The 18,680-nt window shown below is 36.8% G+C and overlaps 2 protein-coding genes across 8 annotated transcripts in view; both read right to left on the reverse strand.

The window, feature by feature from the left end:
- The window catches only part of SLC17A8 (solute carrier family 17 member 8), a 62,057-nt gene extending 55,512 nt beyond the window's left edge, over positions 1 to 6,545 (reverse strand). For all 3 annotated transcript variants that reach the window (XM_057741205.1, XM_057741203.1, XM_057741206.1), the window contains exon 1: positions 1,859 to 6,545. The gene's annotated coding sequence lies outside the window, so the exon portion shown is untranslated. The remainder of the gene's footprint in view (positions 1 to 1,858) is intronic.
- Positions 6,546 to 6,676: 131 nt separating this feature from the next.
- SCYL2 (SCY1 like pseudokinase 2) overlaps positions 6,677 to 18,680 on the reverse strand; it is a 68,913-nt gene continuing 56,909 nt past the window's right edge. For 3 of the 5 annotated variants that reach the window (XM_057741197.1, XM_057741198.1, XM_057741199.1), the window contains exons 14-18: positions 14,818 to 14,918; positions 12,665 to 12,731; positions 12,432 to 12,527; positions 10,933 to 11,052; positions 6,677 to 9,884 (exon numbers count right to left, since the gene is read on the reverse strand). In XM_057741197.1, coding sequence (XP_057597180.1) covers positions 9,240 to 9,884; positions 10,933 to 11,052; positions 12,432 to 12,527; positions 12,665 to 12,731; positions 14,818 to 14,918 — 1,029 coding nt within the window. In that variant the 3' untranslated portion in view covers positions 6,677 to 9,239. The remainder of the gene's footprint in view (positions 9,885 to 10,932; positions 11,053 to 12,431; positions 12,528 to 12,664; positions 12,732 to 14,817; positions 14,919 to 18,680) is intronic. The other 2 variants (XM_057741202.1, XM_057741200.1) reach the window with 2 other exon arrangements.

Genomic DNA, 18,680 nt, shown 5'->3' on the forward strand with positions numbered 1-18,680 from the left:
AAAAGTCTTTGAGCACCTAACTACTGTCAGCACTCCATATCTATGGTTTCTGCATCTGTAGACAGATAAGGGACTTGAATGTTCCAGATTTTGGCATCCTGCGGAGTGCCGGGCAGGGGTTGGAGGGCAGGGGGGCAAGGGCTGGAACGCATCCCCCACTGATAGGATAGAGAGGTGACTGTGGAGGTGAGCTTGTGACAGCAAGAATGAAAATTTTAGAAGTAAAACAGGGTGACAGTTTTTGAGAGTACATACTAATCTGTTTGCTTTCACTAAAAAGTTCCACCCTAACATAGGGCAAACCAATAGTAAAATAAAGAGAATTTAACATAAAACACTGATATACCAGCCCCTGGATTAAGACTGCCCCCATCCACCGAAGTCTGATAGTCCACCCTTTCTAAGAGAAGGCTAATGGGAACCTTCATCCCATTCTGTAATCATTGCTTCTTTATCTGTCTTGCTGACTTGAGTTTCCTCATCTCATTTCATTCTCACAAAGGAGAATGAAAAACTAGAAATGACAAAGTAGAATGACCAAACAGATATTTACTTCCATTTTACATACCAGGAAACTGAGGCTCAAACTCAAGAAGTTACATAATCACATAGTTTGGTTACATAGTTACATACTTACAAAGTTACATAGTTTTTTGGCAGAGCCAGGATTTAAACCAATTAATTACAAATGCTCACTTCATTATACAGCACTGCTTCCAGTCCACAATAAAGCATGGTTAGTCCCATTACATTTCAGCTCACTGTGACTGGATACTGGAATTCAATTAATTTGGCTCTATGTTCCTAAGTTATAGGAACATCATTCTATACCATTATTAAATAAAATGTCTCTATAACGCTTTGCAATCATAAGGTTTGCATACACGGACACCCTAGAAACAAATCAAGTTCGTTTTCAGTTCATCAATGTAACTGCTTATTTTTCCCAATTAATGAAAAAAACTTTCCCAGATTTTCCCTATTATGAAAACTTTAAAGTCAAATAATCAAAACACAGAAATACAGGAAGGCTTTACATAGCATGGAATAATTTGAGTATTTTACATTTTTCATAGAAAAATGTACATGAATTCCTTATATTCATGAAACACATTAATAACTTCATTTTTCACTGCTCCTTTGAGATTATAACTACCTAGAGAACTAGGTTGGGCAGACTACTCCGCTTTACTGTTGAAACCAATGGGCATGGAGAAGACAAGTGATGTATTTAGTTCTTTTGAGGTTTGGGGCAGAATTGAAGCAGAAATTATACTCATGTCCTCATCTGCTGGCTGTCACTGGCTGCCTTTAACAAATTATTAATCCTTTTATCTAGAAGAATCCCACTCCCACAGCCCCCAGCACAAGACACTCAATTATCAATTTTTGAGCCTGTTTTCTGGTTGTAAAGATAATTTATTTTTTAACATGTTATTTCCTGTTATATACTGGTATATATTTGGCTCAGACAGTCTGAAATCCCTACTTCTGAGTAATTGGGGAAATACTGGTTCATTTCATTCAGTATCATTAGTGTGGAAATGTTACAGTTTTGCTTTACACACCACGAAAGTTGACTTTAAAAACAAAATTCAAGGATATCTTAAATTGTGTCCAAGATAGAATACAGAAAATCTGATAATTTAATAAATGAAGTTGCATAATAGTAATGAAACCTGAAAATGTGGGAGAAAGTCGAGATCAGAGAGGATATTTTGGAGGACATTTCACACCTTAACTTTTCTTGAAAGCACAGATGAAATCCAGAGTGTCCAGAGAATTTCAATACATGAAACAGAGAACAGGGTTCATACATCTAGGGAATCAAGAATCAAGCTGGAACAAACCTACACACCTTCAGCAAGTATTTCTTGTGAGGTCCTATCCTTATAGATTCAATACTACAAGGCAGACATCAATCTGTCACAGTCTCTCAGTGTTCAAAAACATACCTGAAAAAGAGCCAATGTAATGGACCATCACTTGGGAGACAGTGACATCTTCTGGTGGTTTATAGACTAAATTCATTTATGCCAGACATTTCTGCCACCCTGCTCCCCCTACCCCCCCCACACCCCCAGAAACCAGCCTCTGCTTTTTACATTTTTTATTTTGCGGGGCATGCTGTGTGGCTTGCCAGATCTTTGTTCGCCAAATAGGGATTGAAACTGGACCCCGGCAGTGAAAGCACACAGAGTCCTAACCACTGGATCGCCAGGGAATTCCCCAGCCATTGTTTTTAAGTACAATAGATTTATTTATCTATTCAGCATACCTTCATTAAACTCACAAGTGTGGATTCATAAACTTCTGAAATATTCTATGAAGCATACATTATTACTTAAAAAATAACAATATACCTCACTTGTTTTACTCCTTGCGTTGGTGTCATCCCTGGCTTATTCAGCTAACATTAACTCCACTTCTCCTGGTAAACAAGTCATTTGACCAGACTTTCCTTAATTCAAGCAATTTTCTGTAATCTCAGAATTCAAAAGATCCTTGGGAGTTACCTGCTTTTATCCCCTCCCCAGTGTGTCCAGCTTAATTTGGGAAAATGTAATTCCTAAGTAATCATTTGATAACACAGAAGCTCAGTCCCACCTCTGAAGAAGCCTTCCCCACTCCCCTAGTCTAGGGTGGCTGTCCCTCCCATGTTAAGATTTGTCACAGCATATACCACACTGTCCTGTAATTGTCAACTTACTCAGCTACCTTTATAACCACAGTACAAATTCCTTAGTGACAAGGCATATATCTCATTACTATTTATGTCCCAAGAATCTTACAGCCTATTTTCACTTGTTTTTTGAATAAACGTATTCAAATAATGCTAGGTGAGGTATCTGTTCTTCATTCAAGTGGATATTATTTTAGAGGCCTATGTCCATCATAAGCAAGGTGGGGATATCTAGCGAGCACTTACAGTACGGCAGGAGCCTTCTCAGGTGCTTCACACTCATTTACTTCATTTAATCCTAATAGGCCTGCAAGACGTGATCCTCATTTTATAGCTGAGAAAACTTATTCCAGTCAGTTGGTGAAGGAGACAAGATTTAATCTCATTCACTCCATGTACTTATTTACACTCTACCTGTTCCAAAATGAGAATTTCTAAGAACATAATACAAACCTTTTTTAAAAAATAGAAATCAAACTCGAGGATGGAAGATGCCTTAGAGGACTGGGACGGGGAGGGTGGGGGGGGAGTCGAGGGAGGGAGGGAATACGGGGATATGTGTATAAAAACAGAAAATTGGACTTGGTGTACCCACAAAAAAATAATAAATAAATAAATAAAATTTAAAAAAAAAGAAATCAGAGCAAAGGAGAAATAATTTAAAAAATCAGATAAAGCCAGAAGGTAAGTACTGAACGATGCATACTGTTAACATCCTCTACACTTGCTATAGGTGGACTGCAAATTTGGCTGAACCTCCCAGCTATTAACATGTGATTTGTTCCATTAGTCAGACACTTTAAAAGATAAGGGTAGGCTTCCCTGGTGGCGCAATGGCTAAGAATCCGCCTGCCAATGCAGGGCACATGGGTTCGATCCCTGGTCTGGGAAGATCCCACATGCCATGGAGCAACTAAGCCTGTATATCACAACTACTGAGCCTGTACTCTAGAGCCCGCGAGCCACAACTATTGAGCCCACGTGCCACAAGCCTGTGCGCCTAGAGCTCGTGATCCACGAGAGGGCACCGCCATGAGAAGCCAGTGCACCACAACGAAGAGTAACCCCGCTCACCACAACTAGAGAAAGCCCGCATGCAGCAAGAAGACCCAATGCAGCCAATAAATAAATTAAAAAAAAAATGATGATCCAGCATCATCCTTGGCAAAGCTTCACAATACAGTCCAAACAGAAATTGATGTGTGGCCAAAACAAGGCAACCCAGGCACAAAGGTCTCCACAGTGGGTTTAATTTCATTCAGAATTTCTAAAGAAATGGATGGATTACTCAATTTTTGACCTCCTCCATAAAATTTTCTCAAAAATGAGATCTGAACGTTGGGCAAGAGAGTTAAAGGTCGTTCTCTGACAAGTATCTGGGTACAGATATCATTGCTGATTAGGGGCAGGTCCATATGATCACTGGAGCTGGGGATAGAGATACCATCCCCTCCTGAGGCTGGAGCAGTCTAAGGAGGACACCACCTCAGTGAAAGGCCTTTCCATCTCTTCACAAAAGTGATCTTAAGAGCAACCACTGTTACAGACAAGATTTTCTTAACTATCTTGGATCTGTTCCAACTGCACAAATGTGTAAAGCATCCCATCCCACTTCCATAGAGCATGAATGCTATAATTTTAGCCTGAGATTTAAAAAAAAAAAGATCCCCAAACCCCAACTTTATCTGTCTTCATAAGTCCATGCATTCTATGCTCCTAATGTGCCCATGGACATGCCCCATATTTGACTTTTGTTTCATCATTGCATTTAGAACCACTGGCAGGGACTCAGAAGGGACCTGCATGAATGTTGCTTCCTACATTCAAACTCTGGACATTAGGGTTTCAATCTCATTACTTTTATACGAAAGTCAAACACTGGCTTTCTTAGCAACCTAGGCAACCAAAGAAAGAATATATAACCAAAAACTAGGGGGGAAAAAAGATGAAAATTGGAACTGCATCAAATAGGTATAGAGTAGCTAAATCATATTTCCACTCATGACACATTTCCAAAGAACTTTTAGAAAAGAAAGTTTTAATATAGACTGCAAATACACAATCCCCTATAGCTTTTGTTAGCAGCACAGTATATTTCCTATGGCCCCATTTTTAAATGGCTTAATAGATTAAGGGGTCTTATCAGTGAAGGTAAGGTTAGGAGACAAAACTAGATATTTGAACAGGGAAATTTTAATGAAATAATTGTTAATTAGTAGAAGGTGGCTAACTATTTAAAGGCATAAAAAAGGACTCTAAGGAGTTCAGAAGTAGCAGTTGCAAAACAAAACAAAAAAAAAAACCCCAAAAGAACAAACCAAAAAAACCCCAGCTGGGAGAAAGTAAAAAGAAAACTAAGGAACTAAAGGCTAGGAGATGTTCTCTTCCCTACTCCAACCCCTCAAGCTGAGTGCTGGACTTCTTCGGCAAAGGTGTGGTTTCCACAGGGACATTCAGCCTGCCACTGGTGAAGAAATTTGTCAGAGGGCCAGAGTGGAAGACAGCTGCTGAGGGAGTGGCCAAAAGCAGCCCACAGGAGCTGCTCCAAAGTGGGAGAGTATGACTGAGGCACAGCTGGGGGTCCTCTGCTGGGGCTGCCAGGCTCCTGCGGTGAATAAAAATGGAGAACCAGAATCCAGAAGTTACTTCTTGCTGCTGTTGCTTCGAAGTGCCACTTCAGGATCCTCTACTGATGAACCCTGACATTCTTCCAAGCTGGCAAGGGAGACATGTTTACAGGGTCCAGCTCCAGTATCACAAAGCAGGGCAGAGAAGGATCGATTTGGAGCTGGGAAGCAGTAAGTTGGTAACTGCCATAGTTCACTCTTTTGGCTTCTTACCTTCCATATATACCTACACTACACAGGAGCTACTAGCCACATGTGGCTACTAAGTACTCAAAATGTGACTAGCCTGAACTGAGATGTCCTAACTGTAACATATACACTGAATCTCAAGCCTAAGTATAAAAAAGAATGTAAAATATATCATTAAATTTTGTTTCAGTTCATGTTGAAAAGATATTTTGGTTCAAGTTAAACAAAATACATTATTATAATTAATTTCATCCATTTTTACTTTTTAATGTGGTTACTAGGAAATTTTAAATTACACGTGTTCTGCATTCCAGGTAGTTAAATCCTTCCTGAGTGGCTGGAGCAACGTGGCTGTGTTGGATAGACATTTCTAATATCTGACAAGCTCCATTTTGATGGAATGCCTTTTTTCACTATACAGCTCTCTCCTCAAGGTTATATGCTTTAATTCTACTACCTGTCTGGACACTGCAAGCACTGCTAACCTGGCTCCCCCAACAATCCTCATCCACAATTCAGAGAAGCAGCCCAGAGGCTGATTCTAAACATTTCTGTTCTATCATCTCCCTCTCCCTCTTCAACGTCAGCTTTTCCAACATAAATATATTTATGGTACCAAATAAGTACTGAACACATAATATAATACTATATTAAACCATTTCGACAAAAGCAATTCCAGAATTCATACAATAAAGGATATAAAGGATGCCAACATGGTAGACAGCATTGGATTGCAGATCAGGGGGAAAAAAAAATCTAGCTTCTGTTCCTGGCTCTAACTTTCTTGGGCTAGGCCATGTAAACCTCTGACCCTCTGTTTCTACATCTCCTTGAAGAAAGAGAGTAATGAATTCTTTCAGTTTTACTCAAAGCACATCATGAAAAATCCTTTTAGGGATTGTAACTAGTTTCTGTTTTTGTTTTTAATTAATAGGATAGAATAAAAAAAAACAGTATACTATAAGATTTTCTGAAACTTTTGTTTCAGGTATAAACTTCATATACTGGGTTTGTAATGTAAGATATATTTCCTACTGAGTGTCACAGTTATAGTTTGAAAGCCAGAAATATACATAATCTTTTAAAATCCTATATAGTTTGAATTCTTATAGATTTGTTTTAAAATTATTTCACAGCCACTAATTAACTGCATGAAACCACAACTTACTATGGAAAGTTTTATCAAAGCTGAAATTTATTTGTTGCATACTCTTTGCTTGCTATAAGGTACTTTCACATATACCTTTTCCTTTAATATGCAAAGCAACCGTGTGAGGTATTTTACAGGTTAAAAAACAAAAAACAAAAAAACCTACTTCCTTAACTTATTCAGGTGAAAAGAAGGGTTATAAGCGTCCCAAAATAAAAACAAAACAAAACCCAGCCAAGTACATAGTCTATTTCCATTTCCTCTTATACATCCTCTAAATACATCACACACTTTAGTATTAGGAGAATAAAGAACCAATTAAAATAAAAGGGACTCTTTCTGGTAATTTCTGTCTACAGGTGCTTTTTAACCTACCAATTTTCTACTCTAAGCGTGGGGACTTAAATGCTGTCAATATCTGAAATAATTTTAAGGTGATCTAGTATTTTGAAAATTTTGTTCACATAGAAATACAAGCCTAAAAACAGCAATATTTTTAGAGGCAATTTCACAACAGAAAAAGGCAATGGTAACAACTCAAGTGACAGAAATGATTTAAACAAAATAACTTCAAGAAGGTAGGAAAAAAGTGTAGAAAATTTTCTAAAAATGTAGCACCATTACCTCAATGAATGAACAAATTTCAAGATGTGAAAATTACCTAAGAATCACATATTTTTTCAAATACTCTATTTTTATATTTAGAAGTTCCAAAAAAAATTAAGTTCTCCTTCTAATTAGAAGTTCAACACTGACAAAATTATTTTACAAAACAAAAGGCAATTTCCTAATGAACAGTGACTACTGAATTGCTGCAAAGAAAAATTCTTCAATGTTAAGCAATTTTATTCCTTACAGTAAACTTTTTGCAAGATAGATACTGTGTTACAAACAAGACAGATAATCTGGTCAAGGTATGAATATACTTGCCAAAAACATTTGATCTTCCTAGTGCTTTTCATTTCTTGGATATGTTTCTTCAGTATTCCTGTGAGTCCTTCTCCTAAAACCATGTAACAAAGTACAGCACATACAGAAACCAGATATAAAGCTGACTTTTTATTTTTTAAAGTACCCTCTTACTGAATGCTGCCAACATTATCAAATTGCATTTTATAATCAAGTTCTATATGTTCAGTGTGTGTATATTTTTTCAGCGAATAAATGTAGTGTCAGCAACTAAACTTCATGATTTATTTTAAATGATTGCTGGTTTCAGATAATTAAAAACCACAAACTCTATGGCAGCAATTATAATAAATTTATAGTTCTCTGAAAGATCAGTTTCAAGTTATAACATAATGATGGACTATAATTTAACAAAATACAAATGACACCTGTAGCATAAGACTCCATGGGTGACTACTCAGCAAATCAAAGAAAAATATCAGAGAAAGGCCTTGAAAAAGAAAGCATGTGTCCTGTTAGAATTTATTTTTTTTCCTAAAAATGGCTAATCATGAACTTAAAAATGTTCGAACAAAAGGTTCTGAAATTCCTAGAAAATAATTAAACTTCAGATGCAGTAGCTGATTAAGCCAGACTTTATCATAACAAGCTGAAAATTAATCTGTTAGTAGCCAGAAGATACAAGTGCTCATTTTTAGAGAAGTAAAGTTTATTACATTTGAAACAATACAGCAGAAATCTCAAAAGTTTACTCATTAAATATAGTTTAATTCTTACAAATCTCCTTTGGAAAATGCAATTCATATATGCTGCAACCTCAGAAGTTGGAATTCAAAATGAAATATGAAGGCAGTAGTCAGGGAAAGCATATCAGAGGGCTTTGTCAAATATCTGTACAAATTAGTACATACCTCTTTTGTCTGTGATACAGTAGGAAAAAAAGTGATTCTAAACATATCCAAGTAAATGCAGAAAAATACATTACTATTTGAGGCAGACCATGCTAAAATATAATTTACAATGATTAGTTTGCATTTATGATAGTTAACAATGCCTTTAATTTGAACCAATAAAATCAAGGTTAAGCTAAACTGTGCAGTATTTGCTTGGTCTTTGTACTAAACATTAGCTCATCTGAGAAGTAATAAGATTGGAAAAGCAAATGACCTGATCCTTTTTGCTATGCTTATCATTTTCTCAATCACACTAACTGCAAACAAATCAATACAGCATTAAGATTTTTCACATATTAAAAATGAAGACTAATGACTGGTGAAGGCAGACTGCATACCATGTAGTATTTAATAGATGAAACTTGCAATTACCATCAACTCAATTTTTTAAACACCAAGATTTACAAGCCAAAAAAAACATTTGATTTAAAAATTCAGCTATTCAAGATACTCAGGTGTCTTTTTTCTCACTGAGATTGATATGGGTTGGGTCTTTTAAAAACCTGAAGAGGAGTTGGTAAGAGGAAAAAAATCCTCAATGCTTTAAAAACCCCAACTGTTAGGAGTCCATACAACTACTATGCTGGCATGAAGACAGGTTTTTTTCCAACAAAGGATCATTCACTTACCCATAGAAGTACTTCCTCCAAGCCAACTATATAAAGATGTAAATCAGCTTACCCATGATTAAAACTGAAGTAATCCTTCAAAAATGGGAGCATGACACCTCACCCAAAAAGATCTTTTAAATCATTGCTAGCTGAACTGCTACTGGTCATAGTAGTTGGTGGCTGTGCAAAGTTCTGTGGGTTAAAGAAAGGATTAGCCTGCATACCAAAGGCAGATTGTCCTATCATGTTCATCTGTGTTCCCATTACTGAACTGCCCATACCTGGAGACCCTTGAGGAGGTACAAACTGATTAAGCCACTGATTTGGTTTCTGTTGTGATAACTGGTTCATGCTAACTTTGGGCTTCCGAGGGCCAAAGAGATCATTAAGAGCAGACATATCTGTGGGTCTCTGCTGAGTCTGCTGCGCACCAGCAGGAGGAACACTCACAGCACTGAAGTTTGGCAAAGTGGAAGGCGTTCCCAGTGTCATCTTGGTCACTCCAGGTGTGCTTGGACTACTGAAGAAGTTCTGGTTTGTATTAACTGGCATGTTGAATCCTGAAGTCTGAAAGCCCATGTTAGCATTTAGGCCATTTGTTAAATTTCTCTTTGTATTATCAATTGGTGTAGAAAACATCATGCCAAGGCCCGTGGAAGGAACAGAAGTGAAGGTACTTGAAGCAGAAATTTTAGGGGTACCAACAGAAAGACTGGTTAAAGATGACATATTATCCATCAATGTGTCTGTCAGGTCCTTAGTCTGAAAAATATGAGGAAATTACTTTATCTCCAAGAATTCCAAATTACTTTAAAATTAGTAAACATTTGATAAATTTTATTATAAAGGACAAGTTAAAATTAAGCTCAACAGTCTATACTAAGACAGCAAACCACAGCTCCCAGGCCAAATCCAGCCTGCCACATATTTTTGTAAGGCTTTTTAAAGATGAACATTTGCAATCAACTTGATGACAGGGAACACAACTTTTACTCAATTAAATAAAATGTTGTCTCCCCCAGTGCCTCTACCAAAAAACAGAAATGCATTTTCTCATTAGATCTTTATTACAGAAAAGGATACTCTATTATTTTTGTATTTTGAATTTCATCAAATTTTTTGGAAATTTCTCTATTCTTATATAAATACCTACAAAATACTTTATTTTGCCTCTTGGCCCACAAAGATTTTTCCCAGAGGAAGAAATTTAATGATTAAGAGGCAACAACAGCAACAATAACAAAAAAAAGTAATTTAAAGAAAGCTTTTAAGATAAAGTTATTGCTGAAACCAGTAACTGTAAACTTTCTACAAGCTGAGACCTTAATCACTGCTCTAAAACCAGCACCTAGAACAGTGCCTGGAACATAGCAGGAAATAAATACTGGTCAAGACATATAGGTAAGTATTCCTAAATCAAGTTACAAACATGACTATAACAAAAAAGCCAAAAACTGAAAATTAGATTTTGCTCAAAAATACATAAATGCATGAATATAAATTCCTGATCATTTCCAAGTGAACAGAGCTGAATTAGTACTACGGGCCTAATATTTTTTAAGAACCCTCCTGTTAATCTAGCTTCCTCTTTATTGGTAACAAGCACTATCACATCACAAAACATTATATATTAGGCAGGCTACTGAGGAGCTGTTGGAAAATCCTTTATGCTCATACTTCTTAGAAATTACATATTAAAGTATTCTCTGAAATACATTTTTATAAAGCGCTAGTAGGTAGACTAAGTTCTATACTACCTTATTCCTTAAGAGTAATACACTTGAATTATGTGAAAGAAATGAACTCTGACCTGCTTTACTGGAGCAATAGGTGTGTGCACTTGTGGTTTAAGAGGCTGCTGGCTTTTCAACTTCTGTGCCTGCTCCTGTTCTTTTGCTAATTTTTGTTTTTCTTCAAGTGTAAGTGATGCCTTAAAACAAAACAAAACCAAAAAAAATCAACTGACAACTTTCATAATTCCAATTGTAAAACAGAAGATTTATTTTTGGTATGTTTGACAATACCAAGTAGTTTACAAACTCCTGTATTGGTGATTGCCAGAGCATAAGTTATACTTTGAATTACAATTAAAATTTAACTTTAGGTAGAAACTCACAGGACTCATGCTATTTCCAGTATGAAAATAATAATAAAATTATTATTTTAAAACCATTCATTAGGACTTCCTAGGTGGCGCAGTGGGTAAGAAACCGCCTGCCAATGCAGGGGACATGGGTTTGATCCCTGCCTCAGGAAGATACCACATGCCACGGAGCAACTAAGCCCGTGTGCCACTAATATTGAGCCTGCGCTCTAGAGCCTGTGAGCCACAACTATTGAGCCCATGTGCCGCAACTACTGAAGCCCACACGCCTGGAGCCCGTGCTCTGCAACAAGAGAGGCCACCTCAATGAGAAGCCTGAGCACCACAAGGAAGAGTAGCCCCTGCTTGCCGCAACTAGAGAAAGCCCGTGTGCAGCAATGAAGACCCAACACAGCCAAGTTAATTAATTAATTAATTAATTTTAAAAAGTCTTAAAAAAAAAACCATTCATTAGAACTATCTTTTTCCAGACAATGAGAATATGATTAGGTGATATCATTTTATAAAATTGGGAGAGTCTTGTTCAACTGTATTCTATCTCACTCCAAAAATATTTTAGAAACTCATCAAAAAGCTAAGTAAGAAGGAAACAACTGTTTTTTAAACATGAACAAATGACTTCTTTCACTGCTAGTGTCTGCATCAAATTCAACATCTGTCTTTTTCTTGTATCAGCTTTGCCAATCTATAAGCTCACAGTATGTCTTCTTACAATTCTGTAAACCACAATGTCCAGTAGTTCCTTGGCTCTACACATAGAAGTACACAATTTGTTGAATGAACAGAAGAAAACTGCCCTCAGCAGAAATTCGAAATTGACATATTTTTTATATTGGATGCTAACCAATATTTCAATTGAAAAGTATCATTTTAGAGTTCATTATTCAAAATCAGAAGCACAGAAGACACATTATAGAATTTATCAAGGGATGTGACTGGCAAAGTACAGTAGAAAGGACAAAGAAGTCAGGCAACCTAGAAATGTCACCAACGTGGGAGACTGAATAAGAAAGGAAGTTAAAAATCTTAAGCATGTTTATTCTCAACATGGGCCAGGTCATAACCCACTGATAACTTTCAAATTTCATAAAGATAATTAAAGAATGTTTCTTATTAAGCTAAACAGTATTTCCCAACAAAAATCTGTGGTTTATAGAAGTTATATAATATAAATATGAGTACTAAAAGAAAGTAAAAAAACTTACTCTTTTATGTTTATTCTGTAACCCATCCTCTTTATTTTCTGATTCACTACCAGTCAGAAGGTCTGCTCCAATATTGTTAAAGACTTTGTCAATCTGCTGAAATAGAAAAAAGTCAACCAGTTGAATGATGCACAAAATTGTGATTTTACTGCTTAAAGATCAGAAGCCCCCCAAATGGAGCACACTGTCAAGCACTTTTTTCAAAATTTAGAATAATCTAAATATCTTCTTACCTGAGACCCAACATTTGTAACTTTTGTCTCCTCAGAAGTATTCATTTGATTTCCTATATCTAAAGATCTGTAAGAGAGAACTGAGTTATGAAAAAGCAATGAAAAGAAATGCATGTTTTTAAAATATTCATACTAAAAATCGTTCATCCACATGGAATTTATTACAATCTAAACAAACTGCAACTTCATTCTTCAAGGAGAGTTGTAATCTTTTTCATTACTTACTACTACTATTGTCTGCTTGCCCCCAAAAGTGACATTCGTATACAAGTCTTTTTTTAAAAACTCAACATTTGAGATTTATTGGAGAATTTACTCAGGGTGTCATAAAACCAGGCAAGCATGGTTCTTACCATAAGAGAGTTTATAGCTCACTGAGAGACAAGATGTGATATGGGAACTTAATGTGATTAAGTCCAGAATCTGTGATTCTAACAATAAATGCTATAATCACTGAATAAGTGAGATCTATGCCTTGAAAAACAGGTAAGATTTAGATAGGAAGAAGAAAAAGAGAAGGTTCATTTACACCTCAAGCATAAATACCAGACAGAAAATTTCTCTCTGTTGTAATTTTTAAAGATTGCTTTTCAGGGTTCCTATATTAATATAGTCAATCCATTAAACATAAATATATACATCACAGATACTTAGCACATATAAAGGGCTATTCCATGTCATTCTACACCTTGCGTGTTTATTTCCACAAAGCCTTCATCTTACATTGGAGCAGAATCTAAGAAGTTTCTTTTGGGGGACTTGGCTCATGATTAATATCAATTTTACTGATTTTCAGATATATCTGGCTCAGGATTAAACTTTAACGGGCATCCTAAAATCATGTTTTTCCTCTGGGGCAAAGAATATAGTGGAGATTGGATCATAAAAGTAATTTTTGAGTAATTTTTACCTTTCCCCTCTTCCTTTGAATACTAGTATTTTGCAAATAATTTAGAAAACCCTCCCTAAAAACAAACAAAAAAGGAGGTAGGCGCTGTGGTACTACATATGGAATTAATTCTCTATAAATGTATCTGGGGTTAGAGGAAAAAAAAAGGGAGAAATCAAAACACCAGGGTTTCACACATTTGAAAAATATTTTTAAGTGGTGCTCCTGGCAATCAGCATCCTGAGTTTACAAAGACAGTGGCTAATGTAACGAGAACTTTTCTCCGAAACAGAACTTTCTTTATGTAGAGAAAACACTGAGATTACATCATATTATGCTCCTGTATTCAGAAATGACATCAGGACTTTCCTGGTGGTGCAGCGGTTAAGAATCCACCTGCCAATGCAGGGGACACAGGTTCGATCCCTGGTCTGGGAAGATTGCACATGCCACGGAGCAACTAAGCCCATGTGCCACAACTACTGAGCCTGCACTCTACACCCTGCAAGCCACAGCTATTGAGCCCACGTGGCACAACTACTGAAGCCCTCATGCCTAGAGCCCATGCTCTGCAACAAGAGAAGCCACTGCACTGAGAAGCCCATGCACCACAACGAAGAGCAGCCCCCGTTTGCTGCAACTAGAGAAAGCCCGCAAGTAGCAACGAAGACCCAATGCAGCCAATAAATTAATTTTTTTAGAAGAGAGAGAGGACAAGAGAAATTACATATATATAAAAAAGAGGGGCTTCCCTGGTGGCGCAGTGGTTAAGAATCCACCTGCCAAGGCAGGATACACGGGTTCCATCCCTGGTCCGGGAAGATCCACCATGCCACGGAGCAACTAGCTACTAAGCCTGTTCTCTAGAGCCCACGAGCCACAACTACTGAGCCCGCATGCCTAGAGCCCACGTTCTGCAACAAGAGAGGTCACCGCAATGAGAGGCCTCTGCACCACAATGAAGAGTAGCCCCCGCTTGCCAGAACTAGAGAAAGCCCGTGCGCAGCACGAAGACCCAACATAGCCAATAAATAGAATAAATAAATAAAGAAATAAAATTAAAAAAAAAAAAAGAAATGACATCAGATTTTCAACAATATTCTATTTAAACTCAGTTCAACTTAATATGCTGGAAAATTTTATATGTTTTACATATGGTCAAATTGAAATCCTTCAGTTTTTCCAGTCCGTGTTCTAGAAAACCAACCATGATATAACTTTAATGTCACTCCTGGGCCATGTGCAATTCATGCAACCTACTTACCTCTGCTGTTCTTGCATTATATGAAGTTGCTCCAGTTTAGTCTTATGTTCAGACTCCAATCTATTAAGCATCTCTTTTATGACGGAAATGAAGGAATTGAACTGGTATAATAAGAAATTGATATGGTTATAATGTTTCAAGTCAGCAACAAAGGTAATCTAATAAAATAATTCAACAAGTTATTCATAATATTCTCTATTTTTACCAGAATATGACCCATTCAGCACTGATGACACAAGAATAGTATATTTTAGCTCAGTATATCACAGCAAGCTTTTACAGTATCTTTGTATGGTGATGATACAGTTGACGAGACTTTTAAGTTCCAGAAAACATGTCTCAATAAGTTTTATATCCTGAGATGTCTTACAGCTATTATTCAGCAGTGTTATATAAATTCAAGTCCAGCAGTTATTACATATTGATTTTTCTAGACTAATCCAAAATTGACCATCTAAATTTGTTCATATCTGAAAACAATCTGCTTAATAATGCATAAAAAATTACTCTTTATTCAGATCATTATAAAAATGATGTTTGGCTAAAGTAAACCTTGTTTTCTAAAAAGTTAGTAGAAATATTAAATATATATAACCTAACTTTCAAATAATTAAAATTCATAAAGTATATCTAATTCAATGTCTTAACATAGTTTAAGCTTTGGTTAAACTTTAGTTAAACAATTTTTATGGTACTTCACGATCATCATAAACAATTTATTTGAATAATACCACATATTACAGGAAGAATCTAGAAACTCCCCTCCCCAAATCTCACGACTATGTCTTTGGGCTGGGTGCTTATAAATACACTATTTTATTAATCCACACAATTCTTCAAAGTAAATTTATCAATATTTCTATTTTATAAATGAGGGAACTCAAGCTCAGCAAGAGAGAAAGCAATTTAATCAGAAATACTAAATAACTTATACGGCAGAATTAGAATACATACTAAGTCTGTCTCCAAAGCTTGTACTCTTTTCTAGTACATTACGCTGCCTCTCACCATGCTCTATCACCCATTTATCCTCTGTCTTACCATAAGAGTAACAAAAGGCATATTTCGTTAGCAGTTTACCATGACTGACTCTTTGCTGATTAGCTTAACTTTTTAACAAAATATACTACATACAAGTGCACATCTCAAAAAATTCACAAACTGAATTTAACCAGTAGCCAGAAAAAAAACGGAACATTGGCAGCACCCCAGAAGCTTCCTTGTGTCCCCTTCTAGTCATTTCCTACCCTCCCTCGCCATATGAGAAAACACTATTCTGACTTCTAACAGTGTAGTTTTAACTGTCTTTGTGTTTCACATAAATAGAATCATTCAGTAGATCTTCTTCTGTGTCTGGCTTCATCTGCTCAACATAATGTTTATGAGATTCATCCATGTTGTTGAAGCATTAACATAGTAGGCCTGCACTGCTATCCTTGGAAAAGCCTGCTTGCAAGGCTGGCCCTTGGCCAGTGTCCAGGAACTCAGATTTTAGGAGGGTTCCTACCACCAACTGATGACTGTGGCTTGCCGTGCTTAACTGGAATTTGAGTACATGACAGGCAGGGGCTACTTGATCAGCCCCCAGTAAAAATTCCAGGCACCGAGTCTCCAATGAGCTTCCCTGGCTGTCGATATTTCAAACACACTGTCACGATTCATTACCCAGGAAATTAAATGCATTGTGTGTGACTCCACCAAAAGATGACTCTGGAAGCTTGGGCCTCGTTCCCCCCCCAGACTTTGCCCCATGAACCTTCTCCCTTCACTGATTTTGCTTTATACCCTTTCACCATAATAAATCATAGCTGTGTACAACCATTAGCTGAGGCCTGAGTCCTGGTAAATCACTGAATCTGCAGGTGGTCATAGGAACTGTCCCCCAAAACAAGTTGTGATTGTGTTTGGATTGCTGCATGGTATTTGCTCTTTTTTAATCAAATACTAACAATGTATTTTCTTTCCTAAGCTACTTTACCTTTTTCATATAATGCATAATATACTTAAATTATTTTAAATCAGAACTGACAGAAGAGGGCAGTCTTGAATTAGGAACCCTGCCCATGAAACGAAGAGGAAAGCAGACCACATCCATGCTAACTATTGGGAACTACCAGACGATATGAATCTAAATATTTCTTTTGATGAAAATAGGCTCCTAAAAAAATCAAGCGTAAAGCTGAAGACAACTAACACTTCAAATGTAATTATATATTCTAAAACAAGCATTTGAGAATATTTTAAAACACGCTAAATCATAAATAGGAGAACTAAGAACAGAAATGACCAAAAGTTGAAGACTGTCTTAGGCATGTTAACATCCTATTTTTCCCCAATATTCATTCTCCTTTTTTGCCAATCCTAATTTCAACCCTGCCATCCAAGATATGAAGAAATTATTAAGCCAAAAATTGAAATCTAAGGACACAAACCTTCTGGGGCTTACCCTAACCACTTCAAATGAAATTTTAAATCTGATTAATTTTACAGATTTCTCTAATTTGAAAACTCCTTTCACTCAGCACTCTCCCCTATTATGCCAAAAGCTCTCTTGCTTAACTCTTCAGCTTTCTGCTTTCTTCATCGCTCTTATTCATTTTTAGTCCTTAATTCCAAACCTTGCCGGCCTATCCATTTCTGACACTCTCAGTTAACCCTTCCCAATCTTTTCCATTATACATCATTAAACATCAGTTCTATGGTAAACAAAATGCCTTGTCATTACTCTGTACCTCAAGTTTTCTCTTAATTCAATAAAAATTTTTATTTCTGGCACTGTACTAAGTACAGGGGATATAATGAAGAATAAGCTATAACAACCAGCCTTCTGGGAAAGTCAGACACATAAGTATATAGCTGCAATAACAACAGTGATGGAGGTATAATAACCTTTGAGTACATAGTCCCTTTGCTCAAACATTTACCACATCTTGAAAGTTCAAATACCTGAACCAGACAAGCATTTAAAGTCTACTTATTTCAGGGCTTTCACTGTTGTGGCCTAGGTTCAATCCCTGGTTGGGGAAATGAGATCCCGCAAGCTGTGCAGTATGGCCAAAAAACAAAATAAAACTAAAGTCTACCTACTGCAGTCTCAATTTATCTTAATATCATTACTTTCCTATTATATTATACGTATCTCTCGAACTGCATTATTCATTCCCTGTGGCAGACACACCAGACTCTAAAACAGTCCCAATAATCTGCTCATTCTGCTACTCTGCCTTTGTGTAATCCCCTGCCTTCAAGCATGGGCAGGACCTGTGACTTGCAACCAACAGAATATGGCAAAGGTAATGGGATAGCATTTCCTTGATTACAGTATAAGAGACTATAACTTCCACCTTTCTAGCAGACTCTTTCTGGCTTTAATGAAACCAAATGATACTGTGTTGGAGGCCCATGAAGCAAGGAATTTACAGTGGCAACCAGCTAACAGAGAGCAACAAACAGGCCCTCAGTTCAACAGTCCGAAAGGAACTGAACCCTCCCAATGACCATTGAGTGAGCTTAGAAACAGGTCCTCCCTCCGCTGAGCCTTCAGATGAGACCTCAGTCTTTGCAGCATTGTGAAAAACTCTGAGCAAAGCATACATGCCCTGGCTTGGCTGACCCACAGAAACTGTGAGATAATAAATCTATATTGTTTTAAACCTGCAAGTTGTGGTGACTTGTGAGGTAGCAATAAATAATGAATATGCAACCCAGACATATTTTTTTTCTTTGTTCATGTCAATTTCACAGCCCCAAATTTGAAGTAGTCCCCAATCTTACATATCTTTCAACATTGCGCTGATTTACTATCTCCCAATAAGGCCTCAATAATCCATCTTTCCAACTCACATACTCCTTACTCTGAACCC

This window comes from Hippopotamus amphibius, chromosome 7 (genome assembly GCF_030028045.1).
Source record: "Hippopotamus amphibius kiboko isolate mHipAmp2 chromosome 7, mHipAmp2.hap2, whole genome shotgun sequence".
Lineage (NCBI taxonomy): Eukaryota > Metazoa > Chordata > Mammalia > Artiodactyla > Hippopotamidae > Hippopotamus > Hippopotamus amphibius.